Source organism: Salmo trutta, chromosome 32, assembly GCF_901001165.1.
Source record: "Salmo trutta chromosome 32, fSalTru1.1, whole genome shotgun sequence".
In the NCBI taxonomy this organism is placed as follows: Eukaryota; Metazoa; Chordata; class Actinopteri; order Salmoniformes; family Salmonidae; genus Salmo; species Salmo trutta.
In genome coordinates, this window is record NC_042988.1 from 5,844,400 (window position 1) to 5,870,151 (window position 25,752).

A 25,752-nucleotide genomic window follows, 5' to 3' on the forward strand; every position below is an offset into this window, starting at 1 on the left:
GTCGTGTGGTTACTTCCTGCCGAGAGAGATGCCGATTTGATCACATTTGTTTGACATCAACTATCCTAAATCAAGTGCATCTTAAAAGGAACATTTTCAAAGCAATGGTTAACAACATAAAGGCTAAAATATCACAGGGCATTCGGTTGTTTCTCCTTTAAGAAATCGACGCTTTTGTACTCGTGCAGGAAATGTCAAAATCTGTGATTGACAACAACCCAGGACCAATGGGATAGAACAATGGCAGAATGCAAGCGGTTTCGAACAATCGAAATAGAGGAGGGTGTATGCGGTAGATATTCTGTGTATGGCTGTGAACACGTGTTTTATAACCTTTGATTCTCACTTTACTTTCTTTATAAACAAGCCGTCAAATTACCTCCATCGCAAACATGTGTCTTCAACGTTATGCATTTGATTCCATTTCATAGCTATCTATTTTAGTAAAAAAATCGACGTTATTAACTGTAGTCATTCACACCAATAAAATACAGTTGTGACTGCACCAGTATCTGTGTGTCAGAGACCTCTGAAGTCCAGAGATGGCTCAGATTCAAACTCCAATTCAAGCTATATAATGTCAAAATACGTTCGTTGATCACCAAATATGGAGTTCGCTAAGCAAATCTTCATTTACTCCCGGTATGTACTCCAAAAATGTCTAAATAAAAATTGACAAGCCACCGAAAAAAAATACCTCTTCTGCATTGCTAGAAGGGATTTATCCAATTTTTGTCAAATTATCGTCAGATCTCTTTTCATAACAGGTTAGGAAAGAGGATCCAATTGGAGATTGCAACATTATATTTATTATTGCTCCCATCTGTCACATGCACTTATGTTAGCTTTTTCAAAAGCTTTAAAACTGGTAACAAAGATGTTCAAAATAGTCAAAACTAATGTATAAACCAACGGACCACTTCAGCTACAATAAACTTCTCAATAATGTTATAGATTTTTGTTGTAATTGCTATAACTGTCATATGTTGTTGTTTATCTACCTTAGTTGAATGCACTGACTGTAAGTCGCTCTGTATAAGAGCACCTTCTGAATGACCAAATTGTAAATGTCAAAAACACTTGCAAAGCATGCTGGTTATTATCATAATGAGCTCCGCCCTCAAGTGCATATTTGGTGGATGCGGACCGGATCCAAATTTGAACGAATCATAGATGTTTAGGCTACGTTTCACAAGTTTTAACATCACAGTACAGTACAGTACTGTACAGTATGGTACGGTACAGGCTAGTAGAGTTTTGTTGTATCGAGTACAATAGAGCAGGGGTTTTCAAACTGGCGTCTGCAGCGGTACTGCAGGAGGTCCACATAAATCACATGACTCTGGGGAAGGAGATAAATGGCTTCATTGCCAAATCTCGAACTATCCTTTTAATAAGGAGGAAATGACAGTCATTGGAGCTAATTACAGGATTTTTCTGTATAGAACATTTTTAAGCAGGCCGTCTAAGAAGTGGTCATTTTCGGGATGAAAAAACGGGTTTCGTGTCAACTTAAACGACTAACCCCAGATACAAAGCATGCAGAAAAAATATTGAACTGTATATATATATATTTTTTTTATAATACCTTCTTTGAAAACTAACAATCAAATAAAGGCTAGACAGTCAGGTGGAATCTAAAAAAGACAGGCATTCAGGGAACATGCCCATAGATGTTTTTATAACGTTTGAGCAGAGGAACACAGCATTAGCCATGGCATAGAATTACAGAAAATCTGCTTTACAACAGCAACATTTTCTATATGCCGCCAAGATACCTTTCTAGCTAATAAACTATGTTAGAGTTTACACTTCCAATGAACTGTGGGGAGGTCAAAATAATGAAACTGTCTACCAAATCTATTCATTTTAAAATGTACGGTACAGTATAGTAGTTTAATTCAGTAGACCAGATTACAGTTCACTAGCGTTCTATTCAGTAAAACAGAGTACAGTTTAGTTCAGTACATTAGAGTAAAGTAGGGTACAATACAGTACTCTATACTTTACTTTTCTGTACGCTACTTTTCTTTACTGTACTGTAATGTACTTTACTGTGCTGTCAAAACTTGTGAAACATAGACGTCTATAATTGGTTCCGATTTGGTCCATGATTGGGCAAAATATAGGCTGGCCCGGACGTCTGTGGACGTTCAAATCAAGGCTGGTCCAGACCAGACCAAATCTGAACCAAACAAAGGTGTCTATATCAAGGCCGGTCCGGACTGCGCCATAAAAAAAAGAAACAAAGACGTCTAAAAGACTTTGCCGTCGGAAAATTCTTAGTAATCAAATTGTTTTTCTGACATTCATTCCTTCCACTATTATCATTGTCACAAAAGAGGACACACAGTCCATGATTGGACTTCACTGTAATTGTCTATGCATATCTCAGAAACTGTTCTGCATGTCTGTGTCATTCTCCAGGCAGGTTGCCATGGATATCACCACCAAGTATTGCCACAAGGAGATGGAGAGCTATGGGCAGCGTGTGGCCTCCCACCCATCAACATGGCAACAGCACTGTCAAGACCTGAAGATGAAGGTGGCACAGTGTACCTCTTCACAGTAAGCTGTTGTCTCTGACAATATCAGTTGGGCGTGTATAACTGTCTTAGCCTAAAATCCATAACCTATTTAGCTAACTTTCAACTCCTCGTACTCCGTGTCATTGCGTTGCATGATAAGGAGTGGAATGATAGCAGCAACAGACTGGTAGTGCCCAGGCTATAACTGACTGGCCTTGATGGTCATATTTAAACCCGTTACAGAGCAGAGTGGGCCCCCTCTCTGAGTCTGGTTCCTCTCTAGGTTTACTCCTATTTTGAAAGTTGGAAACGGGGGAGAGAGTAAGAAGGGTGGACATGTGGAATGAACTCTGGTCTCCAGTGGGGAACAGTATATGTGACTAGCCGGGAGCGTTAACACTAGACCACAGGCTTTGCACACGTTTTCTCCTAGGCCTAGACCCTATTCCTTCCACTGTGCTGCTGCTTGAGGGTCTAGGTTGGGTTACTATAAAGAACTGTTGGTGTGAAAATAATTCATATGCAAGAAGTCAAACCAGTGAGTACTGTACAGTGCTGATGTTGTGAAGTGTAGGATTGTGTTTTTCTTCAAGATCTTGTCGATCAATGTTTCTGCAGCCCTGTGATCCAGAAGATCCGGACAGACTGTTCAAAAGAGTTCACAGAGTTTGAACACTGCTTACTAGAGAACCAGAACTCACCTACCTCCTGTTCAGTACACGTAGCAAGCTTCCTCGGCTGTGCAGAGACAGTGGACCTTGCCGGAGTGGGTGAGTGTTCACTGATTGTAGATCAGTCTTCGGCTCGTTCATCACAGCCCTCAATTTCTTGTGATTATACTAACTTTTGACTGGTTCCCCTTGGCCCTGAGAGAGTGCTTTACATCAGTGTCTTTCCTCTTCGTCTTCAAGTACCCCCAAAAGTAAACACTAAAGAAATATCTTATTACCTGGCATAAACTGGGTCTTTCTGTCCTTAGTATTCATACATGTCCAGTGTCCGTACTCCGTACTGTATTTGTTTTACCAACTTGGGTTAACCCAGAACTAAAATCTTGCGCAATTTTGTAATTTATGTTTACGTAATCTGTTTCTGAGAGATTACCTTTTTGAATATTTGGTGTAGTAGTTGAAGTGAATATAATGCATCTCCTCTTTCAGCAGTGAACCCGGTTCCTCAGCCCTCTTAGGACCCACCAGTGACCATCATCCATCCCTCTCAGAGAAGATATCTCCTTCCTGCAACACTGACGCCGGACTGCTCTATCAATCATGGATAAATCAATGCCCATGTCATTTTGATAGCACCCTGACTTGGTACGTGGATAAAGTGGACTCTTGTCCATGGCTACTTTAGGATTTGTCAAGAGAACTCAAAATCCTAGACACTTACAAGTTGCTGGGACTGATTTCTGTCCGAGACTGTCAAGAATCAAGACGGGTTACTTGTTGAAGTTCTTTCATAACTCATCGACGCTACAGCTCTCTGAAATACAATGGGAATCAGAGGAGTCGTGTCCCCTGTATGTGAAAAGAATCACTCAGTGCGACTGACTATGCAGCAGGTTTTAGTGTGTAATACATATTTACAACACTGTGGTAACCTCAGGTAGCAGCATAAATGGTTTTCTTTGCCTCTCAAATGTATATTGAGAATGAATGTGTGTAACGGTGTTCGCTTTGTAACCTTACTCCGCAGCATATCTTTGCACAACTGCGTGATATATAAGTATCCCTTGTTTGCGGTGTGGTTGTCTCTTGATGTTATTTGGGGCGAATTTTATCATGAAACTCCTATATTTCAGTCCTATTACTCATCCAGTTTGGATACATGCTGTCTGATGTTATGGTGCTACACAAGGGTGCCCCTCTCTCCCTCCCACTCTCCTTTTCTTCAAGTTGGAGTGAGTCACGGTAGAATATTCAACTGTGGAATGTATATCTCTCCCACACATCTCTCCTTGGCTACTCACTTGCTGAGGGAAAGGAGGGAGCGCAGGAAGGATGGAAGGAGGGGAAGGGGCCAGGAGAGTTAGAATTTGAAGGAGCTGAGGAAAGGTGGAAGGAAGGAGAAGTAGAGGGGATGAAGGAGGAGGCTTTCCGCTGGAGGAAGGAACAGAGCCCAGGAAGGATGGAGGAGAAGGAGGGGGCTGTGGAGTTACAATCTGTGTGACCACAGAGACAGACAAGAGGGAGGGTGTTGAGTTATGTACCCTTTGACTACTAACCAGAACAGGCCCCCTTTTCTGCTTCACTTATTAAAGGCTGAGGGAGACGCAATCAAGTGGAGAGATTCTTCCTTAGAAATGTCAGTCTTCATCAACTTTGACACAAACAACGTGCAGAGGCTCTTTTCTACAATTACGTTATAGCTCCCTATCATACCTTACATACACTGAGTGTACAAAACATTAAGAACACATTCCTAATATTGAGTTTCAACACCTTGTACAGTCCATGCCCTGACATTTTGAGGCTGTCCTGAGGGCAAAAAGAGAGAGGGGGGGGGGGGGTGCAAGAGTTCCACAGAAATGCTGACTTGTGTTGACTCCAATGCTTCCCACAGTTATGTCAAGTTGTCTGGATGTCCTTTGGGTGGTGGACCATTGTTGATACACACAGGAAACTTGAGCATGGAAAAACCCAGCAGTGTTGCACAAACCGGTACATCTGGCACCTACTACCATACCCCGATCAAAGGCACTTCAATCTTACCCATTCACCCTCTGACGCAATCCATGTCTCAAGACTTAAACATCCTCCTTTAACCTGTCTCCTCCCCTTCATCTACACTGATTGAAGTGGCTTTAACAAGTGACATCAATAAGGGATCATAGCTTTCACCTGGATTCACCTGGTCAGTCTATGTCATGGAAAGAGCAGGTGTTCATGATGTTTTGTATACTCAATGTAGAAGGAGAAGCCTTGCATCATCAGTGTCACACATAATCAGAATAATGTGGGCATATTTAGTCGGACTCTGAATTGACAGGTTATATTGAAGAAATGCGACATTACACTCAAAAAAGCACACACTGGAAGAGGTCACAGAACAAAAACTTGAACAATATCTTTCAGACAAAATCTAAGATTAAGAATTTCTCATACCTTCCAGAGAAATGTATCACACAATAAATTATATCCACGTAAATACTATACTGTAAAAAATATATATCATCAGTCAATTATGAGAAATCATATAGGAAGTGGACTCCACAAAATGGTCCCAGTGTGGGTATAAGCTATAGGAAAATACTGTCATCAGTGCTATGTTCATAGTAATAATTATTTACATTTTGAAAGTGTGGCACACACAGCTCATGCTACAACATAAATACTTAACCATAAGAGTACAAAATATTGAACAACGTCTATTGTAAGGTGTTTTCGATCAAAGATAAATTACAGTGATTATACCTATAGTAGTACTGTAGTATTCATTGTAACAACAATAATATTAACACAATTATTTTACATTGGAACACATACTTGTTTATCGTAGCTAGGGCCAGTAGTTTTCCTGACCCCGTGACCTGAACTGGAAAAACTCCAGGGCCTAATCATACTTTTTACTTATGTTTTAAACACCAATTAGTATTCAACTTCTACATTTTCGTTAGGGCTTAGCGTTTTTCCAGCCCAGGACAAACTCCTGCACCTTTTAGTGACTACTTCACAGTATCAAAGAAATAATTACACGGACGCTAGCTCTGGTCCAGGGTGTTACGAACGGCTTGCTGATGCTGAGCATTCCTACGCAAACCCCACATAAAACCCTGAACCAGAGCTACATGAAAGCGTTACACTTTACACAACCCTGTTTCCTTTATAAGGTTATCTGAATGACCCTGTTAGTCTACTCTATAGTGGTGTCTCTCAATCCTGGTCCTTGGGACCCAAAGGGGGTGTACATTTTTGTTTTGGCCTTTCGCACCTGACAACGCACCATCTTGACCACACAGCAGCGCAGAGCTTTCAAGGCCTCCTTCGAGGTGTCCTCCAAACCTTGCAGAAAGGTAAGCAGACCAGGCGTAACGTTGTTTCTTTCTTCTTTCGCTCTCTTTTCAATGTGCACCCCTTTGGGTCCCCCGGACCAAGGTTGAGAAACACTACTCTATAGGACCCTGATGTCATCTACGGTCTACACATCTCCTCTCCCTATGTTGACTAATGTGAACTAATCAGGTTACAGTGATTTGTAAATCATTTCTCGTACAACATTGCTAAAAATCCTAACCGACACACTAACCTGAGAGCAAACTCTGGACCTAAGTTACCTAACCCACATATTTCACTCATTCCCATACAAATCGAGCGTGCCACTCTGTACTCTTCAACTCATCTCAACCTCTTATGAAATCTATCTCTCCAATGTTCCTCCAAATCCACCCAGTACCTTTATTCCAGTCATTAATTTAGGCTGAACTTCCATTCACTTTTTGATTTGACTGAATTGACCCCATCCACGCTATGAACCAGTGACCATCTCCAATACAACGCTTTTTGGGTTGAATCATGTTCTGGAGGCAGCTCTGCCCTTAGCCTGCTGTAACCTCTCTGGTATGCGTCTTCACTCCTTAACCCACTCCTTAACCCTGCTGCCAAGAAGACTCCCTAACCACGTGGGCACAACAAGCAGGTCAGATCCTGAGCTAATGAATGAAACACTCCCCATTCATTGGCAACCTAATAAGTAACATAGGTTTCTGACTCACAAACACGCAGACCTGACAGACCTGGGTTCAAATAGTATTTCTTTTCTTTGAAATACTTTAGCTGCCCTTGATTTAAGCTTGCCTGGAGCAACGGACCAATGGAATAGTCCCTCTTACATGACACAAACGAGAGAGTATTTGATAAAGTATGTTGTCGTAGGATTTCACATCTGTCTGCGACAGGTAGGATGTTGGGATCAAGCAAAAGAGTGTGGCCGTGTCCGAATACCCATACTTGCATCCTAAATAGTAGGCCGTTTGAGTATGTGAAAAAAAAAGTTTTATAGTATGTGAAATCTTGAAGATCTAGTATACTTTAAATGCCCGGATGTCATACTCATTTTGGCTTTTCATCTAGTAGAATTCGCTGGGCACTATTGAGGGAGATCCTCGTCTTTTCACACCCACGTGTTCAACAACAACTGATCATCAGAATAGGGGATGCTCTCTGCAAAAATGTAAGAATGGCGGGGAACAAGAGCGAATGGCGCATTCGATGACGCCTTCTCAGTATGGATGAGTAGTATTTTGATGTTTGTTGCTTACTGCATACGTTTGCACTAAACCGAACGTTCTAAATAGTATGTAATACGATTAGTACACAGTATGCAGTTTAAGTAAGTAATGGGCAAGCCAGATTTCGGACACGGCCTAAGTCATAATTAAGATCTTAAATGGCTACCTGGGTCGTGTTTGGTATGGAAAAACGTGTTCTTAGTGGACAAGTTAAGGTAGTACTCCCCGTTTCACTCCTAACGTTTCCGCCCTACTGAACATGACCCAGGTGTTTCCTATTATGCTTTTACTTGGTAATGTACAATAAGCCTGGTCAGATATGGATATGGACCCAGCTCAAGCATGGTTGGTGTGATGACCTTGTGGGCCTAGCAGGATAACCGGCCATTAGCTGCTTCTCTGAGTGGTGATTGGTGGAGTGAGTCAGGGGTCAGGATGTGAAGTAGGAGTTCTGCATGGAGTAGAGGCGGTCGATGGGGTTTCCCACCCGCCCCGCCAGGAGCCCACCGTCCGCCGCTGCCAGAAGACAGTCGCCGAGGTGACTGAGGCTCCCGTCGCTGTCCAGATCGTGGAACACAGTCTCTGAATCTAAAGGGGGAATAGAGTTAGTATGTCTCTGTTTGGTCCGTCCATCTCGCTCGGTCTTTTTCTATCTCTCTCCCTCTCCCTCCCTCTCTTACCGTAGGAGTGAAGATGTTCAGAGCCCAGCTGAGGAGGTGTGAGGCCATGGCGGAACGGCTCTCCTCCGTAGATGTTGGGGTCCAGAGCCAGTAGCTGCTGTCGTGGCAACGAAGGGTACGCCAACAGACCGTCCAATCCATGACCACTAGAACCGTCTGGGAAGAGAGAGACAGAACATGAATCAATCCCTGCATCTCTTCCTCTCGTCCTGCCCCTTTACCTCCAGCGACATTGTTTCACCTGCCTTGAGGTGAATTTCCTGAAACTTCGCTACTTTGGCAAGCTACTCTTTTAATTGTTACGTTTGTAGCGAAAGACTAATCTTCCTGAGCATGAATGAACAAAAACGGTCAAATTAAGCACTTCTAAATCTACCGTTCCGCGAGTTAAGTACCAGTTAGCTACAAGTTTTTTTTTAAATCCCTGCTCTATTCCCCCCTCTTACCCTCACTGTCATCGTTGCTCTGTCGGCCCCCCCTGCTCGGCCCTCTCCTGGACCCTCCCAGCTGCTCCTGCTCCTGCTGCTGCTGCTGTTGCTGCTGCCTGCGAGCTATCTTCTTCATCTGCAACGCACAGGACCAACACACTGATAATGGACTCAATGGCGCTATTGCTCTGTCGTTCGTTATAAGGATAGTTCTTCCTTGTGTTATTTGGGTGGACTATCCCTTTAACTGTGCTTTAGCCTTTAAAATAAATGTTTGCATGCAGTTTCAGAGCAATTGGGCCATTAGATTCATGATTAGTGTTATTGGTTGTATTAGTGTCATGGGCGGGATTCAGGATAGGTCAAATATCTCACCTTTGCTCTCTGGTTTTGGAACCACACCTGCACGACTCGAACCGTCAACCCAGTCTCAGCTGCCAGTGTCTCTCTCACCTGAAGATAAGAGAAATTAAGCCATGATACTAAATGGGACTGTGTGTGTATATGTCTGTGTGTGTGTGTGTGTGTGTGTGCGTGTGTGTGCGTGTGTGTATGTGTGCGTGTGCGCGTGCACGTGTGTGAGAGAGAGAAAGAGAAAGAAAAGGGAAAAAAGAGAAGGAACAAAACAAAGAAACTGTGTTACGCCTGGCCTGCTTACCTTTCTGCAAGGTTTGGAGGACACCTCGAAGGAGGCCTTGAAAGCTCTGCGCTGCTGTGTGGTCAAGATGGTGCGTGGTCGCTTTGACCGTTTGTGGTCCTTCCCTTCGCCGCCCTTCCCCCCTACAGAACCGCCCCCACCATCCTCATCCTCACTCTTCACTGAGGGGTGTGGAGAGAGAAAATAGGATCTTCAATTGACAGACAAACTGGTATCAGATGGTGCCTAGTAGTGAATCCCAATGAAAAAAAAAAAGTCATTAGGTTATCACTGTGTAATTATGTAATCTCCTGCACTTTCTATACCGTAGCACAAAGTGCCACCTAGATTTCATCCAGTGATTTTATTGGTTGATTGACTGATTGATTTGTTGGTCGCCCCGTCTTTTCCTGTTACCTGAATCAGTGGGTGTGGGGCTGATGGCAGCCAGCATCTCTCTCTCCTTCTCGTAGTCTCCTCTGCAGAGCAACTGGCCCTCCTTCAGGACAAACTCGTCTCCGCGCTGCAGCCGGCGCTCACACTCACAGCAGCTAAAACAGCCCAGGTGGTACACCTGCCCCAGCACACGCATGATCAGCTCTGAGCGGCCAATCACCTGCAGGCACGCACTGCACTTCCTGACAAACAGCCTATAGGGACAGAGGGGGGAAAGGGTGCGTTCCAGTGTGTAATAGATCAGGTGTCTTTATTGCAGTCGGGTGTGTTCCAGGTTGTCTTTTTTGCAGTCCTGAAGAAGAGTTAGTTTAAGGTCACAGTAGGAATATTAAGTAATATTCTTAGATGTGCTGAAGACACCGTCTTGACCACACAGCAGCGCAGAGCTTTTAAGGCCTCATTCGAGGTGTCCTTCCAAACTGTCTTTTTTGAAGTCGGGCTGCAGATGATCAGGTCTCACATCGCTTGCAGGAGTGTTGTAATGTCTCACTAACATGATATTAGCGGTCCTCTGAGATGTGCCGAGCGACTGAATTAAAGACAACCTGGAACGCACCCAAAGGCAGAGAGACAGACACAGATTGCCGGAAAGATTAGACCTCATTTGCACCTGTGGAGATTCTCAACCAAACCTGTGTACGGTATATAATTAAAGGTCACATCAGCATTTCCCCAGAACTTAAAGCTTGAACATCTAACATGCGTTTCCTGCAATAACAGTACGTGGTAACGCTTTAGAATGTCGTTCTTCACTGACGACACTTGGGGGCAGTATTCAACTGACGTATAGGGAGCCTGCTCTGAAGTGGTGGTGGATTCTAGGTCTTTCGCTAACTCTTTACATGAATCTATTGAACGAGCTGGTCCAGTGTTCTAGCCCATCATTACCTACTATTCACAACTAGTAGGATTTAGAAGAGAACATGTGAAACGAGCATCGTGCTTGGACAGTTTTTTATTTTTTTATTCACGGGGTTTCGTTGTCTACTTTCCTTTTGTCTTTTCACCACTCCTCTCGTGTGTCCCAACCCCTTTCATTTTCTCCCACTCTTCATTCTCTTCTCATCAACATATCAATTCAATTTAAAGGCCCCAAAACTCCTGCTTTTAAATTCCTCTTGAATCCCAGTGGTTTTATCCCTCTACCCCCCCCCCATCCCTCCTTCCATCTCCCTCCAGTATTTTCTGACAGGATTCCCGATTCTCCCCCCTCCGTCCCTTCTCCTTCGCTCCCTCCCTCTGTAGTTCAGTGAAACTAATAAAGACAGGATTAATTAGATTGTTGTTTAAACAGTGCGATGCCCAGACAGACGCTGTAAACTCATAACCAGGGATTGGCCATAGCATGGGGTTAATCTCTCTCTCTTTTACACACCAAAATACACACACAAACACACACACATAGACCCCCCCCCCTACACACACACACACTCTCTCTCTTTTTTTCTGTGTCTCTCTAGCCTAACCCAACCTATAAACTCACACATATATTTACAGGAAACCCAGGTTACTCATCAATATACGGTGAGTACTTCCATGTACATTTCTACAATATCTATACATATCTAAAACACACACCTGCACACGCATAATCATATGATGACATATTGACACTGGGGAAATCCCGGGTCATTAAACAAGACGGCAAACAAGAGGTCTGCTGTGGCAGAGACTTAGCTCATAGAAAGAGAGAGGCCATAGAAATAAGAGAGAGTGTGAGAGAAAAATATTTCTGTCGAGGCAAGGGATGACTGGATGAGAAAGTGACAGGATGACGAGGGACAGAGAGATGGAGGGAAAGAGGAAGAGAAGCGTTAAGGCTCCCTGACTGGGTGAGAGGAAGGTGTTGCTACCCCAAATCTGAAGGGCGGAGAGGGGAAGAGGTGAGAAGAGGAAAGCGGGAGAGGAGAGTGAGCCAGGTCGGCACATTAGAGCTCCTAATCTGTGATCTTGCCCTGTCCGAACCACAGCTGCCACGGATAATCTATCTCAATCCATCGGTCTGCCAAAACTAGCTAACACTCCCGAAAATTACCCCAATCACAGCCCGCCACCGTCACAAATACTTACTGAACCAAACACACTCACTTGCCAAACACACTTACACACACACACACGTGCGTGCACACACTCACACACACACACACGCACCGATCGAGGAGCACCACTTCACCACTAATCCAGTCACCACCACCACCACCATCTATTCACTTCACACTCCATTATACCAAGCTGTCTGTCTATAACACACAGAAAGTTCTCTCAAGTGCCTCCTCTTAATTGCCTCATTGCCTACAGCAATTGTCAAATATCTCATCCAATAGCCCTGAAAATGGCAAACCAGAATCTATTGTTTTAAAGGGGCAATCTGCTATTTTTTTTACTTTAACATTCATGACATATACACATTCATTATTGAAGAATATAAAACTTGTGCCTCATGAGTTTAGTTCAATTGTCTTACCCCATCATTACCCAAATTATAAGATTGTTTCACTGATTTGTTCATAAACAAAGTAATTAAACAGACACTGTATAGCCTCAAAATATTGGTTAAAACTATACATTTGATCTCATGGATGGTCAGTCTTTACATCAATAGCTCTGTATACATTTGAGAGTAGTTACATTTCTCCATCCCTCAGCCGTTTACAAAACCAATGGCAGGGTGCCGGTTTTGTTACTGTTTTAACCGCAGATTTCCCCTTTAAATCCCAGTTGTTGTTTTTTAATCCCATTTTATACTGCCAGAATTTACTCAACATAAAGGCGACTTGGGACAACGGTCACCAGACCACAATTCCTCTGCAGTGTTTAAGTCCTGCTTTTTTGGTTACTAATCCCATTTCATAGTGCCACATATTGTAGAATTTACTAAACTTGGAAACTGAGGGCAACAGTCACTGAGGGAGGTCTCTAAGTAGATCAGTCTAATCCCCCTAATAGAAGTGTAATTCACAATAGACCTACTTGTGGCCCAAATGGCACCACATTCCCTTTATAGTGCACTACTTTTGACCAAGCCCCATAGGGCTCTGGTCAAAAGTAGTGCACTATATAGGGGATATGGTGCCATTTGGGCCGCATCCCCCATAACCCAGGGAGAGGAGAAATTGCTCATGGCTGCTATCAAGATGAATGGTCCCACTTTAGACGAAACACAACTTTTTAGGCATAATGAAGCCTTCATAAACCCTTTATGAAGCCTATATAGGTATCTCCGAAATGATCACAAGCATTCGTAAGCAAACTGAGTTACATTTCACCCTGCTTGGCACTTTGACCTCCCAAATTCACGGCACCAATGAGACTGACTGGGTTCGAACCCCATTCTCTTGCACGCCAGTGGGTTACGACTGTTAACCTACTGAGCTAAAGCCGAGACATTAGCTTGGGGAGCGAATGCAAGTCCTCAGATCTCAGCAAAGACTCTGTTATTCATGTGTTAGTTGTATGTTGATGTGTACGTGGAGCTGCTTGCTCCTATGTGCGTAAGCATGCATATTCGGTATGTGTTTGTTTTAGCATATTGGAAATGTAAGTTTAGGTGAGGTTGTGGGTATGAGATCTTTACAGTGAATCTGGATGTTACAATCTTAGTATAGCTTTAGTATAATTTTATTTTGGTGTCTATGTGTGAGTGTGTGTGTGTGTGTGTGTGTGTGTATGTGTGTGTGTGTGTGTGTGTGTGTGTGTGTGTGTGTGTGTGTGTGTGTGTGTATGAGCGGATATTGCACTGTGAAGCAGGATGGCTCAGAGCCAGGGTTCAGTAATCACATCATCTCCTTTTATTAAATCTCCCTGCACTGCTCCTGTGTTATTAAAATTTCCCAGCATTCCCCACGATACCGCTCCCTCCGCCACCACCACAAACACGCAAACACACACACATATACACTGGCACGCACACAAACATGCTCACAAACACACACACACACACACACGCTCGTGACACACACACGCTCGTGACACACACACACACACACACACACACACACACACACTAAGACACACGCATACAAAAACAGGAGGCCTAGTTTAGTAGGGGTGTAGCTTTCAGATAGTTCTTTTTGGCCACCCATGAGAGTAAATGTCATTCTTGTTAATCTGTTCTGTTATATAGTTATCACGTTTAGCTTCAATGAAGCTTACAGAAGTGTATGAGTTCCCTAAAAGCTTATGTAAATCCCACTGTTGGGATGCAATAAGGTGATATACCTTATTATAATTAAGCAATAAGGCCCGAGGAGAGTGTAGTATATGGCCAGTATACCCCGGCTAAGGGCTGTTCTTATGCATGACGCAACGTGGTACATTATATACAAAAGTATGTGGACACCCCTTCAAATTAGTTTGGCTATTTGAGCCACACACGTTGCTGACAGGTGTATAAAATTGAGCACACAGCCATGCAATCTCCATAGGTAAACATTGGCAGTAGAATGGCCTTACTGAAGAGCTCAGACTTTTAACATGGCACCGTTCTAGGATGCCACCTTTACAACAAGTCAGCTCGTCAAATTTATGCCTTGCTAGAGCTGCCCCCGGTCAACTCTAAGTGCTGTTATCGGGAAGTGAAAACATCTAGGAGCAACAACGGCTCGGCCACAAAGTGGTAAGCCACATAAGCTCACAGAAAGGGAACGCTATGTGCTGAAGCACGTAGTTTGCAAAAATTGTCTGTCCTCGGTTGCAACACTCACTACCGAGTTCCAAACTGCCTCTGGAAGCAACGTCAGCACAAGAACTGTTCGCCGGGAGCTTCATGAAATGGGTTTCCATGGCCAAGCAGCCATACACAAGCTTAAGATCACCATGGGCAATGTTAACTGTCGGCTGGAGTGGTCTAAAGCTAGCCGCAATTGGACTCTGGAGCAGTGGAAACGTGTTCTCTGGAGGGATGAATCACGCTTTACCATCTGGCAGTCCAACGGACAAATCTGTGTTTGCCAGGAGAACACTATCTGCCCCAATGCATAGAACCAACTGTAAAGTTTGATGGAGGAGGAATAATGGTCTGGGGCTGTTTTTCATGGTTCGGGCCCCTTAGTTCCAGTGAAGGGAAATCTTAACGCTACAGCATACAATGATATTCTAGACGGTTCTGTGCTTCCAACTTTGTGGCAACAGTTTGGGGAAGGCCCTTTCCTGTTTCAGCATGACAATTCCCCCGTGCACAAAGCGAGGTCCATACAGAAATGGTTTGTAGAGATCGGTGTGGAAGAACCTGACTGGCCTGCACAGAGCCCAGACCTCAACCCCATCAAACACCTTTGGGATGAATTGGAACGCTGACTGCGAGCCAGGCCTAAGTGCCCGACCACACTAATGCTCGTGGCTGAATGGAAGCAAGTCAATGCAACAGTGATCCAACATCTAGTGGAAAGCCTTCCAGGAAAAGTGGAGGCTGTTAAAGCAGCAAAGGAGTGGACCAACTCCATATTAATGCCCAGGATTTTTGAATGAACTGTTAGACGAGCAGGTGTTCACATACTTTTGGTCATGTAGTGTATATTGGCCATAAATCACAAACCGCAGAGCAGTGGTGGAAAAAGTACCCAATTGTCATACTTGAGTAAAAATACAGATACCTTAATAGAAAGTTACTCAAGTAAAAGTGAAAGTCACCCAGTAAAAGTATTTGTTTCTAAATATACTTAAGTATCAAAAGAAAATGTAATTGCTAAAAGTAAAAATACAAATCATTTCAAATTCCTTATATTAAGCAAAGCAGATGGCACCATTTTCTTGTTTTTAAAATGCACGTATACCCAGGGGTACACTCCAACACTCAGACATCATTTAAAAACAATGCATTTATATTTAGTGAGTCTGCCAGATCAGAAGCAGTAGGGATGACCACGTGTTCTCTTGATAAGTGCGTGAATTGGACCGTTTTCCTGACCTGCTAAGCATTCATCATGTAACAAGTACTTTCGGGTGTCAGGGAAAATGTATGGAGTAAAAAGTACATTAGTTGTCAAAAATATAAATAGCAAAGTAAAGATACCCCCCAAAAATATTTCAGTTGTACTTTAAAGTACTTTAAAGTGCCTCCACGGTACCTTATTGCTATTATAAACTGGTTACCAATGTAATTAGAGCAGTAAAAATAACTGTTCTGTCATACCCGTGGTACACTTAAGGAATACGGCCCGAGGGGGTGTGGTATATGGCCAATATACCACGGCTAAGGGCTGTTCTTAACCACAACGCAACGTGGAGTGCCTGGATACAGCCCCTAGCCGTGGTATATTGGCAATATAACACAAACCCCCGCGGTGCCTTATTGCTCTTATAAACTGGTTACCAACGTAATTAAAGCAGTAAAAAATGTTTTGTCATACCCTATATCTGATATACCATGGCTTTCAGACAAATCAGCATTCAGGGCTCAAACCATCCAGTTTATAAAGTCTTATATATCGCGGCTGTCAGCCAATCAGCATTCAGGGCTCGAACCACCCCAGTTTATAATACAGTATGTAATAAATTATCTTCATGTTATAGATTGAAGAATGTGTAAAATGCAAAAACAAAATAACAGGTAGACAAATAAAATCTATCTGAAAATAATTGAAGGATTACATTGAAAACAGACCCAGCTGCTAGGTCAACTCAGAATGAGAGTAAAAAAATACCCAACTGATGGTTAAATGAACCCATGTTTGGGTTCAACAACCCAACAACCCATAAAACAACTGGCTGAGTCAAAATAACCCAGCGTGTGTTCTGTCCAATACTTACCCAGTTCTGGTTTACCAAATAATCCAAATTGGGTTGTTTTTAACCCAGCATTTCTTGGAGTGTATGCGTCACAGACACGGTACATCACAGAACGGTGATATACAAACAGAAACAACTTGCAATCACACACACACATGCAGATGGAAGCCATTTCCTTCAAAGCCTATGTGTTGAGCTATACGGTATGAATGACCCTCTGATTAGTATAAAATACAATATCAAGGTTTATTGCCAATGATTAGCAGACCAGTCTTTCCATACACTTTTCTTTTCTCAACTATTTACACTGTTCCTAATAGTACTTGAGATACTCCATACTCCACATCTGATCTCGACTGAAATATTTGACCCTTGAAAGACAGCTCAGATATGGCATAACATGACCAAATGGAATATACCTGCAAAGAGTAACGACTGAAAACTGTGCAGAACACTGTGCTTGATGCTTGGGAGAGTGTGAGAGGAATGTGTGGATGTGTGCGAGGATATAGATGTGTCTCTGTGTGTGTGTGTGTCTGTGTGTGTGTGTGTGTGTGTGTGTGTGTGTGTGTGTGTGTGTGTGTGTTTAGATAAAACAGCTAATCCCCAGGCCACCAGAACGCAATATCCTGTCTAGCGGTTTCTCATTTCCTGTCTCTCTCTGGCGGAGCGGGATGCAAGGGGGAGGGAGCAGGGGGGAGGGGAGGGGACCCGTTGCCCCAGAAACTGGAGATACAGCCCCCCGATTTGAGAATGTTGACACCGCTCTCTCTCTGCCTCTCTCTGTCTCTCTCCCTCCCTCCCTCTCTCGGGTCCACCCCCCCATCTTTTCTTTTCTCGCTCTTCTTTTATTATCTCAGATTTAATAACGGCGAGGCGAGCAGCTTGTTCTTCCATGAAACATTTATTAGCTGTCTGTAATGAAATTGTTGTGGGGGAGGCCAGATGATTGGGGCTCATCGGGCATTATGCAAAAACCGTGGCAATATTACTAGGGGCTGACAGAGACACACCTCACCTTCCTGCTCTTCTGTATTCTCCTTCGTGGCTTTCATCTTCTCCTAAATCTCCCTCTTTTGCTTTTATCCCATGCTCGCCCTCCGATCTGCAATTTATCTTCTCTATCAACTTTCTCCAACTTTCTCCTCGTTTTCAGTCATCTCTCTGTTCTCTTTCTGTCCTTTCTCTCTGCATAGCTTTGACACAATGCATGCCTTGATATAAATCACTGTGAGGTTCTGTCTCTCCATCTCTATTCTCTTCCTACCTCTTCTCTCTCTCTCTCTCTCCTGCATCACCTGTTGACCTGAGCTGGGAGGTGACGTGAGAACCCTTACTGTGTGTCTGGTGGAACAGAAGGACTGTCTGAAATAGCATCATTTTCCCTATATAGAGGCACTACTTTTGACCAGACTGGCAACCTATTCCCTATATAGTGCACTATAGTGAAATACTTTTAAATGCCATTTAATGTCATTTCAGATAGAGACAAGATATTGCGTTAAAAACCGCAATACTACTCCTCAGTCTGGATATGGAGTACTAAACGTGGCTGTGTCTGTCTGTCTGACCATACCCCTGTGGACGACTGTGTATGAGCCAAGAGCAACAACATATCCCTAACACACTCCTACACTCCCTCAGACTGAACTATAGTGAGTGCAAACACATGGGATGAATTCCTAACAATTCTACAAATAATTCTTCAGAATGGATATCATTGGCTGCAATAGGCTATGCTTCGGTTCTGACTGTGTGCTGCATTGTACAGTAGGCTTCTACACCTGCATTGCTTGCTGTTTGGGGTTTTAGGCTGGGTTTCTGTACAGTAATTTTGAGATATCAGCTGATGTAAGAAGGGCTATATAAATACATTTGATTTGATTTGATTTAGGCTTGCTGCAGTTGTGTTGATCGATCAGCTTTGTGGGTTTTGGCATATCTTTTTTTTAGCAGTATATATGTTTTAGCAGTATGGGGTAGAATGTCTTATGCTTGATTTAACCCATTCTTTCCACTGTGCATACTAACTATCCATCTCCTTGCACAGTTATACTGTATATTATGGTGTATACAGAATATAACTATATACAGGTACTGTGCATATATAGTTCTTCTCTTAGGCTTGTCATCACTGGAGTGGCTGAGTACATTTGGTAATTAGCGCCGTGTCCAATCAACCCCCTCCCTCCATCCCACCTTCCCTCTCCTCCCGTCCTGAGACACAAAGAGGCGCTGAGCGGAGAGACGATTAAGAGAAAACGAGGGATAAACGGAGAGATAAACTGATTGGTGTCATCACTGCTATCAATCTCAACGAGCGGGAAATGAGGTTTGGAATTGAGAAATATTATTACAAACCAGACAGTGATGAACGAGGTAATGGAGAGAGGGGAGCGAGAGAGGGAGGCGGGAGGAGCGTGAGGGGGACGGGTGGGAGAGATGCTGTATCTGTGTGGAAGACATGATTTCTCTGTTCTCAATCGCAGCATAGTACAACAGGGATTCCACATAGAACCACGTAAGACGAGAAGGTGGGCTTCTGGCCTGGCAGTTTGAGAGACTGTTGGGTCAGTGAACATTGGACTTGGCTGTGACTCTTGGGGTCTCCGCTCCCGTGTGACTGTGGGAGTCTCCCCTGCTCCAGACAGGGTCTCCATGTCTCACACCCCACAGAGTGATCTATTAGAGCCAGCATTGCAGGGCCAGAGGGTTGGGTCTAGCAGTTACCGGCGATACCACCTTGGGTGCAGATGCCTGTGTGAGCGTAGAATCGATTCCCAGTCCCACCGTACTTTCCACACGAACCTCTCACTATCATTTCCGGCCCCTCTCTCTACAATGTCTCTACTACTAAAAACATTGATGGTGTTTTACCACCAGCTATCGTGATACAGTGATATCCACTGTAGTGTTCTACATGTTGATATCCACTCCATATGTGTGTGCAGTAGGAGCAGGCAATGTGCTGCTTGGTGGTGGTGGTGGTGGTGGGGGGGGTGGGGGGGGGCTCCCACTCCAGACTGATATTGAACCTGGGCTCCAGGCCCCTCCAGGCTCGAGTCGCCCGCCGGGCCCCCGGGGCGCAGGGCCTTTATTGGTCTGAGACCTGGGTCAGCCTGGAGACTCTGCTCTCTGTTGTTCTGTGGGAAGTGTGTGTGGAGTGTGTATGTGTGTGTGTGCGTATCAGAGTGTGACTGGAGGATACTGGAGAGTCTGTATGGGCAGCGGTCTGTGTCTCTTGGAAATTGTGTGCGGTAAACACACACACACACCTCTCGCCTAAGAAAAAAGGACAAATATGAAAAGATTTGAAAACAATGGCTAGACAGAGATACTGTAGTGGGAGGAGGCAAACATCTAGGCACAGCAGAGTGGAACCAAATCAAATCAAAGTTTATTTGTCACATGAGCTGAATACAACAGGTGTAGTAGACCTTGCTTACTTACAGGCTCTAGTGCAGAAAAGGTATTAGGTGAACAATAGGTAGGTAAAGAAATAAAACAATAGTTAAAAGACAGGCTATATACAGTAGTGAGGCTATAAAAGTAGCGAGGCTACATACAGATATCGGTTAGTCAGGTTGATTGAGGTAGTATGTACATGTAGATATGGTTAAAGTGACTATGCATATATGATGGACAGGGAGTAGCAGTAACGTAAAAGAGGGCTTGGTGGGTGGTGGGTGGGACACAATGGAGATAGCCCAGTTAGCCAATGTGCGGGAGCACTGGTTGTTCGGCCCAATTTTAATTTTATTTATTTCACCTTTATTTACCAATTGAGGTAGTATGTAAATTAATGTATAGTTAAAGTGACTATGCATATATGATAAACAGAGAGTAGCAGCAGCGCAAAAAGAGGTGTTGGGGGGGGCACACAATGCAAATAGTCCGGGTAGCCATTTGATTACCTGTTACCATGCTCCTCATGTAATGAGTAAACCTAACCCTAGCTTCAACCAATACCCTTACCCAAGCTTCAAGTCCACATCCCGGTTCAACCATAACCTTAACCCTAAATCCAGCTCCAACCATAATCCACCAATTCCGAATTCACAATTTAACCCCTGATTAGCTCCCCAAGCTAATACCTAGGCTTAGCTCAGCGGGCTAACACAGTCTTAGGACTAACACAGAAGACCCAGTCGGTCACTACAAGGTCACTATGAGAGTGCTATGGGAATGATACAGTAAGGGCTCGATTCAATCAGATCGACTTTAGCCCGCGATAACCGACTTCTGCATAGCAGTATTATTGTTCTATTTTGGCAATGTCGGAGGTGGAACTGCGTTGGAACTGTCCAATCAGAAGCGGCTTCCCGTGTTATACCTATCGCAGACATGGGAATCGCATTTGTATAAACTGATTGAACCTATGCTTAAGTAAGAGATCATTTGCAATAACGTACAGCAGATAAAATAACTCAAACCAAAAGCCCAACCATCAGCACACACATACAACTCCAGACCGCAAAGGGTTACAGCAAAAAAAACTGATCTCAAGCTTTCCACTATTTCTGCTAAATTCTTAGACTCACAAACACACACACACACACACTCACCCCAAATTCTCATACACACTCCTCCCGTACATCATACAGTACACACACCTGCTCACGGTTGAGGGGGAGCCGGGGAGTGGTGTGTGTGTGTGTGTGTGTGTGTGTGTGTGTGTGTGTGTGTGAGGTGCTGATGGAGTGACTGCAGGGAACACAAGGAGACATTGTTACTGATCTTCTGAAGGTCACCAGTAAAGACGTGTGCCAAGTCTCTCACAGAGACAGACATATACTGTACTCACACTATATAGAGAGAGACTCATCATATACACACTATATTGTGCGGCAGGTAGCCTAGTGGTTAGGGCGTTGGGCCAGTAACCGTAAAGGTTGCTGGATCGAATCCCCGAGCTGACAAGGTAAAAATCTGTCGTCCTGCCCCTAAACAAGGCAGTTAACCCACTGTTCCCCGGTAGGCCATCATTGGAAATAAGAATTTGTTCTTAACTGACTTGCCTAGTTAAATAAAGGTTACATTTAAAAAATATATAGAGAGAGGCTCAACATATACACACTATACAGAGAGAAACTCAACATATACGGTGCCTTGCAAAAGTATTCATCCCCTTTGGCTTTTTTCCTATTTTGTTGCATTACAACCTGTAATTTAAATAGGTTTATATTTGGATTTCATGTAAGGGACATACACAAATGTGACGACCCTCCCACTCTGTCTGCTGAATTCTTTCTCTTTGCTCTTGTTTTCCTTAATAGGATGTCAGTGGGCGGAGCCGGAAGGGTTGTCAGCGAAATGGGACACACCTGTCCCAGGATAAATACACCTCTTCCCCATTGATTGGGGGAGACTCTCTCCATGCAGACACACTGATAGATTTTTGTTTGGCACCTTTTAACACCCTTCATTATCACTTTTATGCACGCAAACACTCACTTACACTACTGATTACACACACCATTGTTCATTGTATTTAGTTGACTTAATAAATATATTTTGTTATTCCTTATCCCCACTTTGTCTCCTTTTTGTTACGAACTTTGAGCCGGTTCGTGACAAGTGGAGGCTCGTCCGGGATCATAAGGTTGGTTCCTAGACATTTTAGCATGTAGCACTTTGTTGCATAATGAAGGACTAATACTATTGTCGTTGGGCGTTGTATGTGTGTTGTGTTTGGGAGAAAACGTAGAGTTAATGTTTGAAAACTCTGTAGGTGCTTTGTTTGCATCTTTTGGTTACAGCTTTTGAGTTGTAATGTTTAATGCCCAGTATTGGTTGCATTTGTTTGTTTGGTAAACTTGCCACTGCGGTGGCTAGTTGGTTGTGTGCTGCGTTGGAGAGAGTATATTGGTTAGTTTCCAGGCCCCTGCCCAGGCTGGAGACTCTTGCTCTACCTGCTGTTGGGACCTCGGTCTAAGGTGAGTACAATCGGCTATGTACCTCAGTGGGAGATTTGGGTAGGGTAGTGAAACTTGCTATAGCCTTTCTTTTTCCCCTGTTAGGCTTAGCGACGTGTTACACTTTGGGATACGTTTGGGCATGGTTATTTTGTTTATTTGTGTGGTGTCCGTGGACTGAGCAGTTGTCTCTGGGGCACATCTGTGGCATGGGGGGAATCTGCCAGCTTGCTGGGTTTTTTTTGGTTTTTTCCTTGCCAGTGGGCTACAGTGCGTAATTACCAACCGCAAATCCGCACGAAGAATAGGGTTGAGTTACTGTAGGTTTTGGGGAAGCTCCATATATATCTCATCTCTCTTCTGTGGTGCCCAGTGTGGTTGTCATTTATCTTCTAGTGGTCGGGTCTGGTGTGCTCAGCAGGGGGTAAGAGCGAGAATTTCTTTTTTGTATTTACTTGTGACTATGACGTCTAATGTAGACGTGTTCATTTGCTTTCCATCAGAGGAACTGTTAAAATTCTGTACTAAAGAACAGCTGTTGAAGATCGCTGAACACTACAAAATTGAAATTAGTGATAAATGTCTAAAAAATGTTGGTGTTGCCAAAATCTAATTAGAAGGACCCTAAGATGTTCTTTTCGTTGGAGCTTGTTGCTGACGTGCTTTGTGCACCCTGTTCCTGAATGTTTCCATGACTGACCATTGTTTGGTACTGTCCATTTTCTGTCGTTCCTGTCAGTTCCCTTCTGGACTCGTTTTCTTCTTTCCTCTTAAATGTTGCTTCCTGTGTGCAAAGGTTGCTGGGGAAAGTGGAAGTGTGAACATGTACCCCTTCGTCAATTTGGGATGCAGAGGCTGGGTCAATTTGGGATGCAGTTTTCCGAGTTCCTTGTTGGTCCCTAGTTTTATGGGGGAGTGACGACCCTCCCACTCTGTCTGCCGAATTCTTTCTCTTTGCTCTCATTTTCCTTAATAGGATGTCAGTGGGTGGAGCCAGGAGGGTCATCAGCGAAATGGGACACCTGGACTCGGGTATGTCCCAGGATAAATACACCTCTTCCCCATTCATTGGGGAGACTCTCGCTCCATGCAGACAGACATAGATTTTGGTTGTGGCATTTTTGTGGCCGTTTGTTTGCTTTGGCACCTTTCAACACCCCTCATTATCACAGTTATGCACGCAAACACTCGCTTACACTACTGATTACTGGCTACACAAACCATTGTTGATTGTATTTAGTTTACTTCAGTTAATAAATATATTTTGTTATTCCTTATCTCCACTTTGTCTCCCTTGTTACGAACTTCGAGCTGGTTCGTGACACAATAGTCCAAATGGGTGAGGTGAACTGAAGAAAATTACTTTTTTTAAACCAAAAAAATCTACATTTTTACTGAAGTTGTGCGGGCATATGTATTCACCCCTTTGCTATAAAGCCCCTAAATAAGATCTGGTGCAAACAATTACCTTCAGAAGTCACATAATTAGTTAGATTGCACACAGGTGGACTTTAATTAAGTGTCACATGATCTCAGTATACCGTTGAAGTCAAAGTTTACATACACCTTAGCCAAATACATTTAAACTCAATTTTTCACAATTACTGACATTTAATCCTAGTAAAAATGTCTTGTCTTAGGTCAGTTAGGATCACCACCTTATTTTAAGAATGTGAAATGTCAGAATAATAGTAGAGAATTATTTATTTCAGATTGTATTTCGTTCATCACATTCCCAGTGGATCAGAAGTTTACATACACTCAATTAGTATTTGGGAGCATTTCCTTTAAATTGTTTAACTTGGGTCAAACGTTTCGGGTAGCCTTCCACAAGCTCCCCACAATAAGTTGGGTGACTTTTTTTTCCCCTCCTGACAGAGCTGGTGTAACTGGGTCAGGTTTGTAGGCCTCCTTGCTCACACACTTTTTCAGTTCTGCCCACAAATTTTTTATAGGATTGAGGTCAGGGCTTTGTGATGGCCAATACCTTGACTTTGTTGTCAAGTATGCTTGGGGTCATTTTCCATTTGGAAGACCCATTTGTGACCAAGCTTTAACTTCCTGACTGATGTCTTGAGATGTTGCGTCAATATATCCACAGAATTTCCCTACCTCATGATGCCATCTATTTTGTGAAGTGCACAAGTCCCTCCTGCAGCAAAGCACCCCACAACATGATGCTGCCACCCCCGTGCTTCATGGTTGGGATGGTTTTCTTTGGCTTGAAAGCCTCCCCCTTTTTCCTCCAAACATAACAATGGCCAAACAGTACTATTTTTGTTTATAGCCCTTCAGGTTCTGTCGATATAGGACTCCATTTTACTGTGGATATAGATACTTTTGTACCTGATTCCTCCAGTATCTTCACAAGGTCCTTTGCTGTTCTGGGATTGATTTGCACTTTTCGCACCAAAGTAAGTTTATCGCTAGGAGACAGAACACGTCTCCTTCCTGAGCGGTATGACGGCTGCATGGTCCCAAGGATGGACCAGACTTGTGGTCTACAACATTTTTTTCTGAGGTCTTGGCTGATTTCTTTAGATTTTTCCCATGATGTCAAGCAAAGAGGCACTGAGTTTGAAGGTAGGCCTTGAAATACATCCACAGGTACACCTCCAATTGACTCAAATGATGTCAATTAGCCTATCAGAAGCTTCTAAAGCCATGACATTGTTTTCTGGAGTTTTCCAAGCTGTTTAAAGGCACAGTCAACTTAGTGTATGTAACCCACTGGAATTGTGATAGATTATTTCACTGTCTGTAAACAATTGTTGGAAGAATTACTTGTGTCATGCACGAAGTAGATGTACTAACCGACATGCCAAAACTATAGTTTGTTAACAAGAAATTTGTGGAGTGGTTGAAAAACGAGTTATAATGACTCCAACCTAAGTGTATGTAAACTTCCAACTTCATCTGTATATACACCTGTTCTGAAAGGCCCCAGAATCTGCAACACCACTAAGCAAGGTGCACCGTCAAGCAAGCGGCACCATGAAGACCAAGGAGCTCTCCAAATAGGTCAGGGACAAAGTTGTGGATAAGTACAGATCAGGGTTGGGTTATAAAAAAATATCAAACTTTGAACATCCCACAGAGCGCCATTAAATCCATTATTAAAAAATTGAAAGAATATGGCACCACAACAAACC

General features: G+C 43.5%; 2 protein-coding genes across 4 annotated transcripts in view; one reads left to right on the forward strand and one right to left on the reverse strand.

Annotated features, from left to right (window-relative positions):
* Positions 1-89: 89 nt before the first annotated feature.
* LOC115170894 (coiled-coil-helix-coiled-coil-helix domain-containing protein 5-like) lies at positions 90-4,811 on the forward strand. Of its 2 annotated transcripts, XM_029727252.1 has the most exons (4): positions 90-642; positions 2,428-2,568; positions 3,147-3,298; positions 3,689-4,811. In XM_029727252.1, exons 1-4 carry the CDS (start codon positions 608-610, stop codon positions 3,715-3,717), a joined length of 357 nt encoding a protein of 118 aa, XP_029583112.1. In that variant the 5' UTR covers positions 90-607; the 3' UTR covers positions 3,718-4,811. The 2 variants fall into 2 exon arrangements, with proteins under 2 accessions (XP_029583112.1, XP_029583111.1); XM_029727251.1 differs by lacking the exon at positions 90-642 and having other exon boundaries at positions 1,815-2,568.
* Positions 4,812-5,506: 695 nt separating this feature from the next.
* The window catches only part of lmx1al (LIM homeobox transcription factor 1, alpha-like), a 29,471-nt gene continuing 9,225 nt past the window's right edge, over positions 5,507-25,752 (reverse strand). For both annotated transcript variants that reach the window (XM_029727253.1, XM_029727254.1), the window contains exons 4-9: positions 9,921-10,153; positions 9,525-9,685; positions 9,242-9,319; positions 8,885-9,002; positions 8,439-8,594; positions 5,507-8,346 (exon numbers count right to left, since the gene is read on the reverse strand). In XM_029727253.1, the coding sequence (XP_029583113.1) occupies positions 8,189-8,346; positions 8,439-8,594; positions 8,885-9,002; positions 9,242-9,319; positions 9,525-9,685; positions 9,921-10,153 (904 nt within the window). In that variant the 3' untranslated portion in view covers positions 5,507-8,188. The remainder of the gene's footprint in view (positions 8,347-8,438; positions 8,595-8,884; positions 9,003-9,241; positions 9,320-9,524; positions 9,686-9,920; positions 10,154-25,752) is intronic.

Coding starts and splice junctions, on each gene's coding strand:
- LOC115170894 (XM_029727251.1), top strand. CDS start 2,357: ATGATTGGACTTCACTGTAATTGTCTATGCATATCTCAGAAACTGTTC. Junction 2,569..3,146: donor GCACAGTGTACCTCTTCACA/GTAAGCTGTTGT, acceptor ATGTTTCTGCAG/CCCTGTGATCCAGAAGATCC. Junction 3,299..3,688: donor AGTGGACCTTGCCGGAGTGG/GTGAGTGTTCAC, acceptor CTCCTCTTTCAG/CAGTGAACCCGGTTCCTCAG.